Genomic DNA, 14854 nt, shown 5'->3' on the forward strand with positions numbered 1-14854 from the left:
TCGACACCCATCACCAAAGCATGCCCACTGCACAGACCCAGAACACCCCCCAACCATCAGCACACAAGCCCCCCCACAGGAATGCCTGCACTGGGGTTCACTCACACCCAACCATTGCACACCATGAAACACACACATGCAATAATCATGTACTCATACCTCCGCAGGAACCCGAAGGAACGTCACCACACCAGAGGGTCCAGACAACACCACTCCACCCCCAGAAGAGGCCCACAGTGACGATACCAGCTCTGCCCCACTTTATCTTAATGACCAGCCTGGACCATCGTGGGCCTCGGGACAGTCGGTTCCCCTTGCCCAGCCACAGCCCAACACCAAGCTTCCACCCTCTGGTAACACCAGCACAGCACCCACCCAGCGGGCACAAACCTCCCTACCCAGGACAGGTCAATCAGCTGTGTGTCCACCACTACAGGGCACCCAGGGTAACCCACCACCCCAACAACAACAGGGACTTGGGGGCAGTGGTAGTGGGCACACGGTCCAGGGGACGGAGGCACAGGAACATAGGGGAACTGGGAGGGCTGCTGTGCGACACAGGGAGGACAGGCCAAGGGAACCCACTCTCAACGAGGCCCTCTCCTCCATCATGGGAGCATACCACCACTCCCAGGAGACGATGGCCACGGTCCTGGACAAGTTGCAGGAGACCCTGCGTCTGCAGGAGGAACAATATTTGGGGTTCAGGGAGGAGCTCAGGACCATCGGCTCCGCCCTGGGCACCATCGTAGGGGTGCTGACGGACATTCAAAAGACCTTGAGGGACACCGTGGCACTCCAAGGGGCCCCTGACACTAGGCAGGACGACGAACTGCCCACCACCTCCGCCGGCGCTAGTGGACAGGACGTCCCGCCACAGGACCACCACACCAGCACCCCACCCCCTGCAGATGGACAACCACCACGCAAGCGGGCCCTGAGATCCAGGAACAGGACAGAGCAAGATGGCAAGACCCCCGCCAGGAAATAAGACCACCCTGATAGTCCTCCCACTGTCCCACTTTGTTACCCTGCCCAAATCGGAACTGGCCCAGCTCCACTTCCAATGCCCAGATGTGCAATGTACCTGTGAGACTAATAGACTGGACTCTGCCATGGACATTCCTCCACCATCACCCATCACCATTTTACAACCCCCCTTCATTTTTGTACACTTAAATAAACACCCTTCAAACACAAAAAAAATGGAGTCAGTCAATGATTTGTAAATCTGTATAATCAATTACAGTTGCATAATGGGTAACCCATTGGAAGGCTAACATACCTATGTCACACATCACAAGCCCTTCAAGGATGCAAACAGTTGACACGTAGGTTACCACATTTGTGGAACTGAAATGGAAGGGGACAACTCATTTAAGAAATAGTGAGTGAAATTGAGGTACAGGATAGAGGTAGATGTGTGAAAGTGAATGTAAAGGTAAAATAGAAAATGTGCTCACCTGTGTGTCACTGGAAATATTGCTGTATGACTGACTCCCTGTTGTTGTTTTCGTCTTCCTCAGCTTCATCCTCATCACTGTACACATGCTCCACAGGCTCCACAGCTGCTACAACACCGTCATCTGGATCATCCTCCTGCAGAAAAGGCACCTGGCGTCGCAAAGCCAAGTTATGGAGCATGGAGCAGGCGATGATGATGTCGCACACCTTCTTCGGTGAGTAGAATAGGGATCCACCTGTCATATGGAGGCACCTGAACCTGGCCTTAAGAAGGCCGAAGGTGCGCTCGATAACCCTCCTAGTCCGCCCATGGGCCTCATTGCACCGTTCCTCTGCCCTGGTCCTGGGATTCCTCACTGGGGTCAATAGACAGGAAAGGTTGGGGTAACCAGAGTCTCCTAATAGCCACACACGGTGCCTCTGGAGTTCACCCATCATATCAGGGATGCTGCTATTGCGCAGGATGTAGGCGTCATGCACTGAGCCAGGGAACATAGCATTTACCTGGGAGATGTACTGGTCTGCCAAACACACCATCTGGACATTCATCGAATGTTAACTCATCCGGTTCCTGTACACCTGTTCACTCCTGCGGGGGGACCAGAGCTACATGGGTCCCATCAATGGCACCTATGACGTTGGGGATATGTCCAAGGGCATAGAAGTCACCTTTCACTGTAGCCAAATCCTCCACTTCAGGGAAAATGATGTATCTCCTTACGTGTTTCAGCAGGGCAGACAACACTCTGGATAAGACGTTGGAAAACATAGGCTGGGACATCCCTGATGCCATGGCCACTGTTGTTTGAAATGACCCACTTGCAAGGAAATGGAGCACTGACAGCACCTGCACGTCAGGGGGGATTCCAGTCGGATGGCGCATTGGTGAAATCAGCTCTGGCTCCAACTGGGTACACAGTTCCTGGATTGTGGCACGGTCAAACCTGTAGGTCACGATTAAATGTCGCTCCTCCATTGTCAACAGGTCCACCAGCGGTCGGTACACCAGCAGATTCCGCCATCTTCTCATATGTCCAAGCTGACGGTGCCTACGAAGGACAACAGCGAAGAAACAGTCAGTATTCTTCCAGGTATGTACCCACAGTCACACACAAGACTACCCCAGACAATAAACCCTTCCTGTATGTGTGTTGAGTGTAGGCCTCAGTATGTGTGACGCAGTTGAAAATGAATCCATGTGGGCCCCTGAAATGGCGGCTGCCTGACCTCTAAACTGGGACAATGGGATTGTGGGGTAATAGCGCTGGCGTTGCAAACCGTGGCGGTAGGCGGTCGTAGAGCGCGGCGCAATGCTGCATTGGTTAACAATGGACCCTATGGGTCCCAGGAGCCAATGAACAGGTGCGCCGGCGGTGATGATGCGCCCCGCCGTGGACGTCACCGCCGCGGCCGTCACCACCATTTTCTATCTCTTCAATCACTAGACACCTGACCTTCGACAGGAGAGGACCTACACTGCTAGTGCTGCTGTGACCTCGGTCTGGAAGTGACGATGGCTGCTGCGTCTGGGGAAAGGGCCCCTGCCTTCACATCGGAGGAGTTGGAGAAACTTGTGGATGGGGTACTCCCCCAGTACACGCTACTCTACGGTCCTCCAGACCAACAGGTTAGTACACAGGGAGCACGTTGTAGGGGCTAGGCCTGGGTGGAGAGGGCTGGGTGGAAGAGGGAAGGGGGCAGAAGTCAAACTACAGTAAAGCATGGGAATAAATGGGCCACATGGTCAGAGTATGGAGGGGGCCACACACATTGATGGTGCAATTGGTACTGACTGTTCCTCTTCCCTTGTGCATGTCATGTAGGTCAGCGCCCACCAGAAGAGGGACATTTGGCATGCCATCGCCAAGGACGTCCGGACCCTGGGGGCCCACCAGAGACGGGGCACCCACTGCCGGAAGAGATGGGAGGACATTCGCTGCTGCAGCAAGAAGACGGCGGAGGCTCAGCTGGGGATGGCCTCCCAACGTGGGAGGGGTTCCCGTCGTAAGATGACCCCCCTGATGTTCCGGATCCTGGCGGTGGCCTACCCGGAGTTGGATGGGCGCTTAAGGACATCACAGCAGACACAAGGGGGCGAGTACAAACTCATTCTGCGGACTTTGTGTGCAGTGGAGATGCCTGGGTGGGGGCGGTGGGCTGTGGGTGTCCGTAGGCCAGGGCGAGTTAGTTAGGCAAGGCCCCTCCGTAATGTAGGCCCTGTGGCACTCTACCCCACCTCAGAAAACTAGCAAGTTGAGGTATAGTTGCCCCTGTGGCATCCATGTGTGCAGATTTCCAGCATTGCCATGTAGCCCATATCCATGAAATTGCATGTGCAGAGGGCAGGAGCGCGGCGTTGTGCATGGGGCTGCTGCGTCTGTCTTGTCTGCCAACGGTAGCGGTATGCCATGTACTAAAACTCTCTTTCTTCTGTCTCCCCCCCTTTTCCTGCTCTCCCTGTCCGTTTGTACATCAGCATCAACAGGCTGTGGTACAGTGGCACCGGAGCACGAGGGAGCTGCATCCCACATGGCCATGGAGGGCCACAACACAGACTCTGAATACACCACTGGGACGGAGGGCGAAGGGAGCTTCACGTCGGCCACCGGATCACCAACCAGCGACACAGACTTGTCTGCCGATGTGAGGTCCCCTGTGGTGGCGGCACCATCTGTGTGCCCCACTTCTACAGGTACAGCCGCCACCCCCCTACCAGCACCGCCCTCCCAGCAGCCCCTCAGCGTTCGCCCCGTGCCCGCTCACCCAGGAGGGTGGGCATCACCTTCGCCTCTGGCACCTAAGGCCCTGCCCCAGTCACCCCTGCTGCCCTCAGTGAGGAGGCCATTGACCTCCTCAGGTCACTCACTGTTGGGCAGTCTACCATTGTGAATGCCATCCAGGGTGTAGAAAGGGAGTTGCAACACGGTAATGCATTCCTGGAGGGCATTCATTCTGGTCAGGCTGCCCTTCAGCAAACCCTGCAATCTCTGGCCTCAGCACTGATGGCAGCAATTATCCCTGTGTCCAGCCTCCCCCCTCCAACTTCCTCCACCCAGACCCAATGCCCTGTATCCCAGCCCATCCCAAGCACACCTACAGACCAGCATGCAGACAAGTCAACACACACAAGTAGCTCAAGCAAACATAGGCACCACACACACCACAAGCACTCACTCAAGCATCACACCCATACAGACACAGCAACATCCACTGTCTCCACTGTGTCCCCCTCCTCCTCTTCTCCCTCCTCCCTCCCAGTCTCGTCTACACACACACCTGCATGCACCACATCTACAGGCACTAGGACTCGCACCAGGATACCCAGCACCACACGCCGCTCACCTGCACTCACCACCTCCACTGCCATTTACACGTCCACTGTGTCCTCTCCCAGTGTGTCTGTGAAGCCCCCTCCCAAAGTACCCATCCACCTCACGACAGCCTCCAGTACCTGCACCTGCACCCAATACAGCTAAAGTGACACCTCTTACAACCACCTCCTCTTCCTTCACTCCCAGACCCCCTCCAGCTACCCATCCCAGTGAGAAACTGTCCCTCTGTCAAATTGACCTTTTTGACCCCCCCCCCTCCAATTCATCAGTCCCGTCGTAGCGCCTCAGCCAAAAAGCCTCCAGGACCAGTGGTGCCTGTTCAAGGTTTTTGGAGTGCACCGTCCACCAGGGCAGGCAGTAGGACCCGGAGCCAAGGCACAGGCAGCCCACCCCCTGTAAAGGCTCTGAAATTGGAGAGTGGACGACAGGACCGTGGCAAGATTCCTGGTGGGACAACAAGTGAAATGGGATCAAAGGCGATTGGTGAGTCAGCTGTAACTCCAAAAAAGGTGGGGAAGGTCCAGAGGAAGTCTGCCCAGCCTGTTGTGAGTGTCACGGCGGAGAAGTGCGCCATCATTTCTGGCGGTCCAGACACAACCGCCAGCACCGTCGTCACTGGTCCAGAGACCACCGCCAGAGTCACACAGCCCAGGAGGGCTCAAGTATCGTCACTGGTCCAGAGACCACCGCCAGAGTCACAGCCCAGGAGGACTCAAGTATCGTCACTGGTCCAGAGACCACCGCCAGAGTCACAGCCCAGGAGGGCTCAAGTATCGTCACTGGTCCAGAGACCACCGCCAGAGTCACAGCCCAGGAGGGCTCAAGTATCGTCACTGGTCCAGAGACCACCGCCAGAGTCACAGCCCAGGAGGGCTCAAGTATCGTCACTGGTTCAGAGACCACCGCCAGAGTCACAGCCCAGGAGGGCACAAGTATCGTCACTGGTCCAGAGACCACCGCCGGAGTCACAGCCCAGGCGGGGCCAGGATGCCACAGCCCTGCTAGGCAATGATGGAACGTCATGCCACACACCAATGTCCAGTGTGGAAATCGTCATGCCACACACCAATGTCCAGTGTGGAAATCATCATGCCACACACCAATGTCCAGTGTGGAAATCGTCATGCCACACACCAATGTCCGTATCAGAACCGCCATGTCATAGCACCGCTGAAGAGGGCAAAGACCGCCATGTCATAGCACCGCTGAAGAGGGCAAAGACCGCCATGTCATAGCACCGCTGAAGAGGGCAAAGACCGCCATGTCAAAGCACCGCTGAAGAGGGCAAAGACCGCCATGTCAAAGCACCGCTGAACAGTCCTGAAACGCCATGTCATAGCACCGCTGAAGAGGGCAAAGACCGCCATGTCAAAGCACCGCTGAACAGTCCTGAAACGCCATGTCAAAGCACCGCTGAAGAGGGCAAAGACTGCCATGTCAAAGCACCGCTGAACAGTCCTGAAACGCCATGTCATAGCACCGCTGAAGAGGGCAAAGACCGCCATGTCAAAGCACCGCTGAAGAGGGCAAAGACCGCCATGTCAAAGCACCGCTGAACAGTCCTGAAACGCCATGTCATAGCACCGCTGAAGAGGGCAAAGACTGCCATGTCAAAGCACCGCTGAACAGTCCTGAAACGCCATGTCATAGCACCGCTGAAGAGGGCAAAGACCGCCATGTCAAAGCACCGCTGAACAGTCCTGAAACGTCATGTCATAGCACTGCTGAAGAAGGCAAAGACCGCCATGTCAAAGCACCGCTGAAGAGGGCAAAGACCGCCATGTCAAAGCACCGCTGAACAGTCCTGAAACGCCATGTCATAGCACCGCTGAAGAGGGCAAAGACCGCCATGTCAAAGCACCGCTGAACAGTCCTGAAACGCCATGTCATAGCACCGCTGAAGAGGGCAAAGACCGCCATGTCAAAGCACCGCTGAAGAGGGCAAAGACCGCCATGTCAAAAGCACCGCTGAACAGTCCTGAAACGCCATGTCATAGCACCGCTGAAGAGGGCAATGCACCGGGTAGGAATGAATGGCCCACCACATCAGGCATCCTTATCCCATGTGCAGCTGGGACAGTGACAGGACACTACCATTCACGGGGAGACTCATCCTGTCTGGGCACCAGTCACCCCCCAGTACCAGTATGGACCTGCATCAACTTGAGAGACTGTGGCTTTGCACTCCCCAGGATTGAACAGTGGGCAACCCACCCACTGTATAGACTTGAGAGACTGTGGCTTTGCACTCCCCAGGGTGTGACAGTGGGCAACCCACCCACTGTATAGACTTGAGAGACTGTGGCTTTGCACTACCCAGGATGTGACAGTGGGCAACCCACCCACTGTATAGACTTGAGAGACTGTGGCTTTGCACTCCCCAGGATGTGACAGTGGGCAACCCACCCACTGTATAGACTTGAGAGACTGTGGCTTTGCACTCCCCAGGATTGAACAGTGGGAAACCCACCCACTGTATAGACTTGAGAGACTGTGGCTTTGCACTCCCCAGGATTGAACAGTGGGAAACCCATCCACTGTATAGACTTGAGAGACTGTGGCTTTGCACTCCCCAGGATACATCAATGGGCATGGAGCCCCGTCATGGATCTGGTTTTACGTTTATGTGGCTGAGGTGCCCCCCCTTCCCTTCCCCCTGAGGTGCCTGTAGTGTTTCTATCGGATGCCCCGGCAGTGTTCTCTCCGATTTTGGTCAGGTATCTATTGTGGGCCTCGCCCATGCATTTTTGGACTGTTTGTGCACGGACATTGTTGTGTACATATCTGCACTACTTCTCGGATTGTATATATGTAAATAAGAGTGATTTTAGTATACATATATTTGTTTATTTTTGTATGACATGTATATTGGCACATTACAAAGTTTGACCGAAATTCGCATTGTCTTTGCATTCTTCCGGGGGAATTGTGGGTTGTTACTGTGATGCTTGTGACTGCATTGGTGTGTATGTTGTAATATGCGAGGGTGGGGGTGGGGGTGTTTGGTGGGTGTCCCCCTAACTTTTGCCTCCCCCCTCCCCCGTGTCGTAGGTGCTGTACTCACCGGTATCTTCTGCGCCTACATTGCTGTTGGTCGTGAAGGAGCAGAAAGACAAGGGCAGGTAGTATATGGAGTTCCGGGTCCATGGAGTCGTCGTTCCTTGTGGGATGTGTAGAAGGTGAGCGTTTTCCCATAGCAAAAGCTGTATCCGCCGTATTTTTATCCACGGTGAATCCACCCCGGAAAAGGTGGCGGATTGGCCTGTTGTGATACTGTGGGCGGTACATTGTCTCCCGCCTGTCTGTTGGCGGTGACCGCCGCGCTGCTTGTCTGTACCGCCGTGGCGGGCGAAGTGTTAAAGTGGCTGTCTTTGTTGGCGGTTTCCGCCAGGGTCATAATTCCCTTTTTTTGTCCGTCTGACTGTTTGCGGTATTACTGCATCTTTAACACCGTCCGCCAGGGTTGTAATGACCCCCTAAGTCTTGTAAGCAATGTGCTGTTTCTGTTGCTCAGTGCCAAGAAACCTACCCAGTGAATGAGCGCTCTATAAAACTCAGTAACATAACATAACATAACATAACATAACATGACATAACATGACATAACATAACAGATCTCTCAGTCTTGGGGTAGTGCTTCCTTTAACCTTTTGCCTTCAACCTCACTAGTTTTTGCTGATTTTGTTTTTGCTTGCCTTAGGATTATGGACACTTTACCACTCCTAACCAGTGCTAAGGTTTGTGTGCTCACTCCTTAAAGAAAGATAACATTGGCTTATATCAAATTGACATATTTATTTTGCTTGTATGTCCCTAGTAAAGCGGCACTGCCTGTGCCCGGGGCCTATAAATATGATGCTATTAGTGGGCCTGCAGCATTGCTTGTGCCATCCACTTACGTAGTGATATAAGCATGTCTCAGGCCTGCCATTAAAGCCTGTCTGTGCAGTTTTAAACTGTCATTTTGACCTGGCAAAATAACCCTTTTGACAGGCCAAACTATCTTTTTTAATACATGTAATGCAACACTAGCTTAAGCCCCAGACTGCTCAGAGGGCAGGGTGCAATGTATTTAAAAAGTAGGACATGTACTTTTGAGTTTTACATGTCCTGGTAGTGAAAAACCATTAAATTCATTTTTCACTACTGCAAGTCCAACCTCTCCCATGGGATAACGTTGAAGTTACTTTATTACATTTAATTAGCTGTAATTTCCAAATGGTTATAGGTACTCAATTAATGTTTAGTGTCTTTGAAATTGTAATAAAAATTCCTACCTTATGGTGAAGTTGGACTTTAAATAAAAAAAATGAAAATGCCTCTTCTAGGTAGCTGGCATTTTCCTGGCATAGCTACGTAGTGCCTGTAGTCAGTCTCTGGGTTACATGACTGGATGTAGTTGACAGTTGGGCTTTGTGTATTCCTCCTAAACAGTGACACAGTACAGAGCTTAGGTGTGCCTGGTTGGGCCATCACTAGCAAGACGGGAGGGTGAAGCTGGGCACAGCCCTACTTGCACTTGAGTAGGTTGTGTCCTACCTCCACACAAACGACTGCATACTCCCTGGAGTTAGTCTGGAGCCAGGGGTGGGCATCTGTGCACTTCAAAGGGAAGCCTCGGGAAGCCTCTTCCCACTTCAAAGACAGAACTGGGAATATAATTTGGACCTCAGACACCAATTCTTCAGTACACCTCTGGACCTGTGGATACTCTGTCAGGAAGGAGAACTCCTATGCTGCTGAAAGGACTGACACTCTGCTAGACTGCTTCTCTTAAGGACTCAAGCAGAACTGACGCATCGCTGCTGCTGCATGGATCAGAACCAATGCAAAGGCCCACATCGCATTGCAACCTGTTGTCGCTTGATGCATCCTTCTCGCAGGCCCTTGTATACCTCGTCAACAGCAGCCTTAACCACGACTGCAGACTCAGAATGCGATGCATCCTGGACGCTGGACTTTGCTTATCATGTCCTGATCAATGGGATCCTCAATGGAGACACGGGACCTCACATCGCAGGCTTTCCACACCTTGGCCCCGACACATCACTTTCGCTGAGCGATGCATCATTGATACGGGTCCTTGCAAAGCCAGGATTTCAGGTGTTCTTTTCAGTGAGCTTAACTGGGTTTCTGTAGCTGGCCCGCACTCCATCGCAGTCAGCTGGAACTTGTGACCTTGTCCTGGTCCAGATCGACCAGATGTCCACAGTTGGCGCTTTGTGCTTTTTGGTGCTATTTTTATTAATATGTTTAAAATGTGAGAGCTTCGATTCTACTGATTGGAGGTTTGTTGTTTTGCTCTTGCTTCATTTTTTTAAAAAAATACTCTATTTTACAGTTTGGTGTGGGATCCTCTTGTAGTGTGCTTTTATTGTGTTATTGTTTGAAGTGTTCCACAAATACTTTACACATCACCTCTAAGTTAACCCTGACTGCTCTGCGCCAACCTACCGGGAATTGAGCACAGGTTAATTTGGGGTTTGTTTGTGCCTTATCCTGACAAGGATGGTGGTTGCTACTTGACCAGGACTCATACCCCAGTCAACCAACAACCCCACTTCTTACAAATATTCATATTGCAGTGGCAACAAGTTAATCTGAGTATGAGGCCAAGGGCTACTTAACTATCTACTTAACCATCTGATGTCTTTAAGTAAGTCCGGACCCCTATGGAAGACCACCAACCATCAGGACATAAAAATCTGAAGCACTGTGACTTCAGAGGGTGTGGCTTGAATAACCCTGGGCAGGAAACTGAAAAATAAGAAATAACAGTGGCCTAGGCACTAAGGGCTGCCAAACAACAGCCCCCAGCCACTGGAGAACCTCTCTCTATGGCAGCCCTGCCTGGCTTCCCAGGTCCATACATGACTAGATGTCCAGTCAAGGCTTTTTATTTGAATTCTAGGACTTGTAGTCTTCTTTGTTCCATTACAAAACCAGGACTAAAACTCTCAGAATGAAAAGAAAAGGGCTGGACTGTATTAGCTCTTCACACATAGACCTGCCATACTTAGCAGCTATGCTATAGGTTTATGAAGCATATTTTCCTGTGGGATCTATATGAGGCATTTTAGCAAGGAAAGCACTCAGACATTATTTCTCCACCAAAGATGCCCCACACATCATACTCCCAATATATGTATGCCACAAAGTGGACCAGTAGGAGCGAAGAATATGTCTATGCAAGACAGACCCCTACTGATGAGAAGTCCTTTTACTACCTGCCTGTGTTTCCCTTTTTTAGGCCAATAGTTGTTTTCTTTTTTTTTTCTTACAAAGGCGAGTGCAATAATAGACTAAAAAAGTAACAAAGATAATCCATGCAGGGAAAATATGCAAAGAAAAATTTAGGAATATTATTGTGACAGCAATAAGAAAGAAAATTATAGTACCTCTTGAATGTTGTTTTACTGTCCAAATATTTTCCGATTATTGAACCAGATCTCATAGCTTTTCTTCCAACTGTTTTGGGGTTCTGAGAAAAATAAAAATGATCAATCGTCAGGGTTAAAGTTATTTTTTAAAACTCTTTAATTCACAGCGAGCAGTTGGCTTTACAATAATCTCCATAAAACAACAAAAGGCAATTTGTGCATAACATTAAATCGGCCTTTCTTTGGAACATCGTTTTTTTTTTACCAAATCCTACCATAAATTCAAAATATAAGATGCATAAAGTATTTTAAACTATTAAGCAACTTGATCAATTATTTGCTTGAAGCGCGGTATGTGACAATTAACAAATCTTCAAGCCTTCACAGTGCCAGAAACCTGCTTTTCTCGCCATAGAAACCAAGCGTGGCTCGGCTTTGTGAATGATGTCTAGTCAAGCATCTCTCTATGAATCTAACATAATCACTGCGGCGCTCCACAGGTACAAAGATTGGCTGTTCACAGATATGCATCCCAAATGATACAAGACTGGCAGCTAACAGATGAAAAGGCAAAGCTACAAGTGTTTCTTCTATTACATTTCAGACTTGTCAGATTCCTTACATGAGGAGAACGAATTATGAAAGAGGGTAAATAGTGATAGGTGGGAGTGCATTGGGCAAATCAAGGCTGCAGAGGCCTGAGGCGTAGCTCTCTGGGTTGGGATCTGCAGCTAGCATTAGTAGATACAGCTTATGCAAGGCATCGGGAACTTTCTCCTCTGACGATGGCTTTGGAATAAAAAATAGCATTGTTAATTTCTCCAGATATACTGTCTTTCCTTAAAAGTCAATGTTCTTATGTTACGTTATGCGATGTAAGCTATTCATTTCCTTGTCATTTTTTAATTGCATAACAGTTTTTCTAACAATGATATTCCAATTAATTGGGTTCTGCAAATAGCTCGTCACATCCTCCCTGTTACAATCAGCAATATTTCTTAGAGATTTAGGAACCATTTAGAAACAAGGAATTTAGCTGACATTTTGCTATATCGAAAAACGTTAGCGGTATGCTTAAGCAAATATTTTCACTTTCTAAAAATATACAGCCCAGTTTACAAAAATATCTCCATACAAATGAATTAGTACATCTATGCTGTCATTATGAATGGTCACTTAATTCTGAGGGAGCCGGAAACAGCATTCATATCAGATCCACAGGAACACTACTGATTCCTCTACATTCAACCTGAGATTGCAGCTGCTGAAAATGCCATGCTGTGAAATTACAAAGAGAAATGACGAATCATCAAGAGAATCAGACTCAGAATTATTGATTTCCCCAGTAAATCCTCATTTCGTAATGAACCCGCAGGGTCCAACTTGTACAAAGCCAAATTTTCCCCACCCGTCAGAATTACTGGTGCCCTCAGTTTTGACAATGCTGGCAGGGCAATAAATTCAGTTCATTTACCAGGCCACTCCTAATGAGGGCCTAAGCATTTGCAGTGCACATGTAATGGCAAGTCACAAATGCCCATTCAGAAATGTATGTGAGGAAATAGGTTGACTTTCTGTGTATGCAGAATAATCTGGACCTAAAAACGTACTTCTACTATTAAGGTTAAATGTGCAAGTGGAAGGAGAGGTATGCTAAAATAGGAGATATCTCCTCCAAAATAGATGTGGCTAGAGGACAATAAATCAGGGATATAGGGAGGGGTAAGCAAATCCACTAAGGCACCTCCAAAAGTGTCAGCAAGCCCAAATCAGAAGGGTTATACTCACTACTACTTAAGTAGAGCTACATGTCAAATACGCTCATAGCTACAGCCACCCTTTCGTTAAGAAATTCATACACCACACATGGTCACATATAGAACGGTTGTTAAGTCATATAGACACCAAAGAATGCTAGGCCTAACATTAGCAAGTAAGCAAAATAGCAATCAAAGTAAATTATACAAAAGTTAACACCCACTGTTGGTACCATAACAACACACACACCCAAACTCACACACACATACACACTCAAACACACCCACACACAAGCGCGCACACAGATTGAAAAATAAATATTAAAATACATAACTGGAGAACACGGTCACTCAAAGTATGCCAAACGTAACAAGACCCCAAAATACACACAGATAGTTACCACATGAACACAGAAAACAGGGAGATCATTAATATGCCCATGGCAAAACTGCTAAAAGTAAAACGTCAATAGAAACCTAGGGGGATGGGAGTAAGTGACAACACCTGCACCAAACCCCTTCATGAAAGCACCAACTATATCCTTCACCAACTGCTCCGTATAAAATCACCATCCAATCACACTAAGGCCATCGTCAGAAGGAAGCCACCCATTTGCATAACGTTTTGCCGGCATTAGTGTTTGTTGTTCTGACCCTCATCCTGGGGTCACTGTCGAAAGCACCCCAAAAGATAACAATTTCCTTTCTGTAAAGCTTTAAATAGGTATTACTCCAACTGTTTATCAGAGTTGCTGCCCACCAACTGCATGATTTTACCCTCAGTGGCAGTGAATCTCACTTGCCACCTTACTGACAACTCTACACGTTTTCTTAAAGCCATGTTGAATAAATCAACTCATTATGAGCGAATACCTCACCTGCAAAGAAAATCTCCTTTCGTCACAGTCCTCTTACAATCAAGAATAAACACATGTAAAATGAAGGACTGAACGTTACAGTACAGTAATTGATCTTTTCTCAGAGTCAGCTTGTTTTAAGAATGTAGGCCCACCTCCCTGCAGGTGTGTGGAAGTGTGTGTTACTGATTGAGGACCGGAGCGCTCTCCTTTTACAACACACTGAGCTCATGGACAGCGACATGTTTGGAGACTTTGAAGGAGGCATATCGTTTATCGACTCCAGCAAGGGAGGGTGATGTAAAAACCAGTAAAGTAATGGTTTCTCCATGTCTGGGAAAGGTATTGGGATTTAACTGGATGGCTGCATGTTTGCACAGTGCCACTATTTGGTGAACTCTCATAAATACGCGCTGGTGTTTAGAAATAATTGTTGGTGCAAAGCAACAGAAATAAGCCGACTTAAATTAATTATTGACCCCACTATATGTAGTTGCAGTCTCTAAATACCTGTAAACAGCTATCACGTTCATCTCTCAGGTGTTTGTTTGTTTCCCTGTAAGAAATAAAATGAAAGACAACGTGAACAGTTATATTCAAAATAAATTACTAAACAAAATAAATAGGGCCTGATTCCCAAAGATTTTGTATTTACTTACTCTTGTAGTACTGCTATCAGTAAAAACCAGAAGCACTTCAATAATAAGTCACTAACTCAACAGCAACAATTTTGTGTTTTGGGCCCATACTTACCTTTGCTTCCAAACAGTTTACAAGTCCAAAGTCGAATGTAACAAATTAAACCCGTTTCAATCGCTCGACCTACATCTCCGTGTAAATCCATTAAATCCAAAGTAATTCCTGCCTCCGCACAACCCTTCGCATGCCTCCACTACTTAACCCTCCTTTAAAATAATGCAGATGTTCTAACCCCACTGTTGCTTGAAGACCTAACAAAGGGTGGTAGAAATTGCTCCTATGTAATCGCAAAAATGATTGACCGTGAAAGTACTGTATAACACATGTGCAAGGTAAACTATACATATGAAACCTGCTATCACCAA

The 14854-nt window shown here is 48.8% G+C and overlaps 1 protein-coding gene across 4 annotated transcripts in view; it reads right to left on the bottom strand.

The window, feature by feature from the left end:
• CRACR2A (calcium release activated channel regulator 2A) overlaps positions 1–14854 on the bottom strand; it is a 953477-nt gene that overhangs the window by 165985 nt on the left and 772638 nt on the right. For all 4 annotated transcript variants that reach the window (XM_069228394.1, XM_069228393.1, XM_069228396.1 and 1 more), the window contains 2 exons: positions 14301–14346; positions 11195–11277 (listed from right to left, as the gene is read on the bottom strand). In XM_069228394.1, coding sequence (XP_069084495.1) covers positions 11195–11277; positions 14301–14346 — 129 coding nt within the window. The remainder of the gene's footprint in view (positions 1–11194; positions 11278–14300; positions 14347–14854) is intronic.

This window comes from Pleurodeles waltl, chromosome 4_1, assembly GCF_031143425.1.
Source record: "Pleurodeles waltl isolate 20211129_DDA chromosome 4_1, aPleWal1.hap1.20221129, whole genome shotgun sequence".
In the NCBI taxonomy this organism is placed as follows: domain Eukaryota; kingdom Metazoa; phylum Chordata; class Amphibia; order Caudata; family Salamandridae; genus Pleurodeles; species Pleurodeles waltl.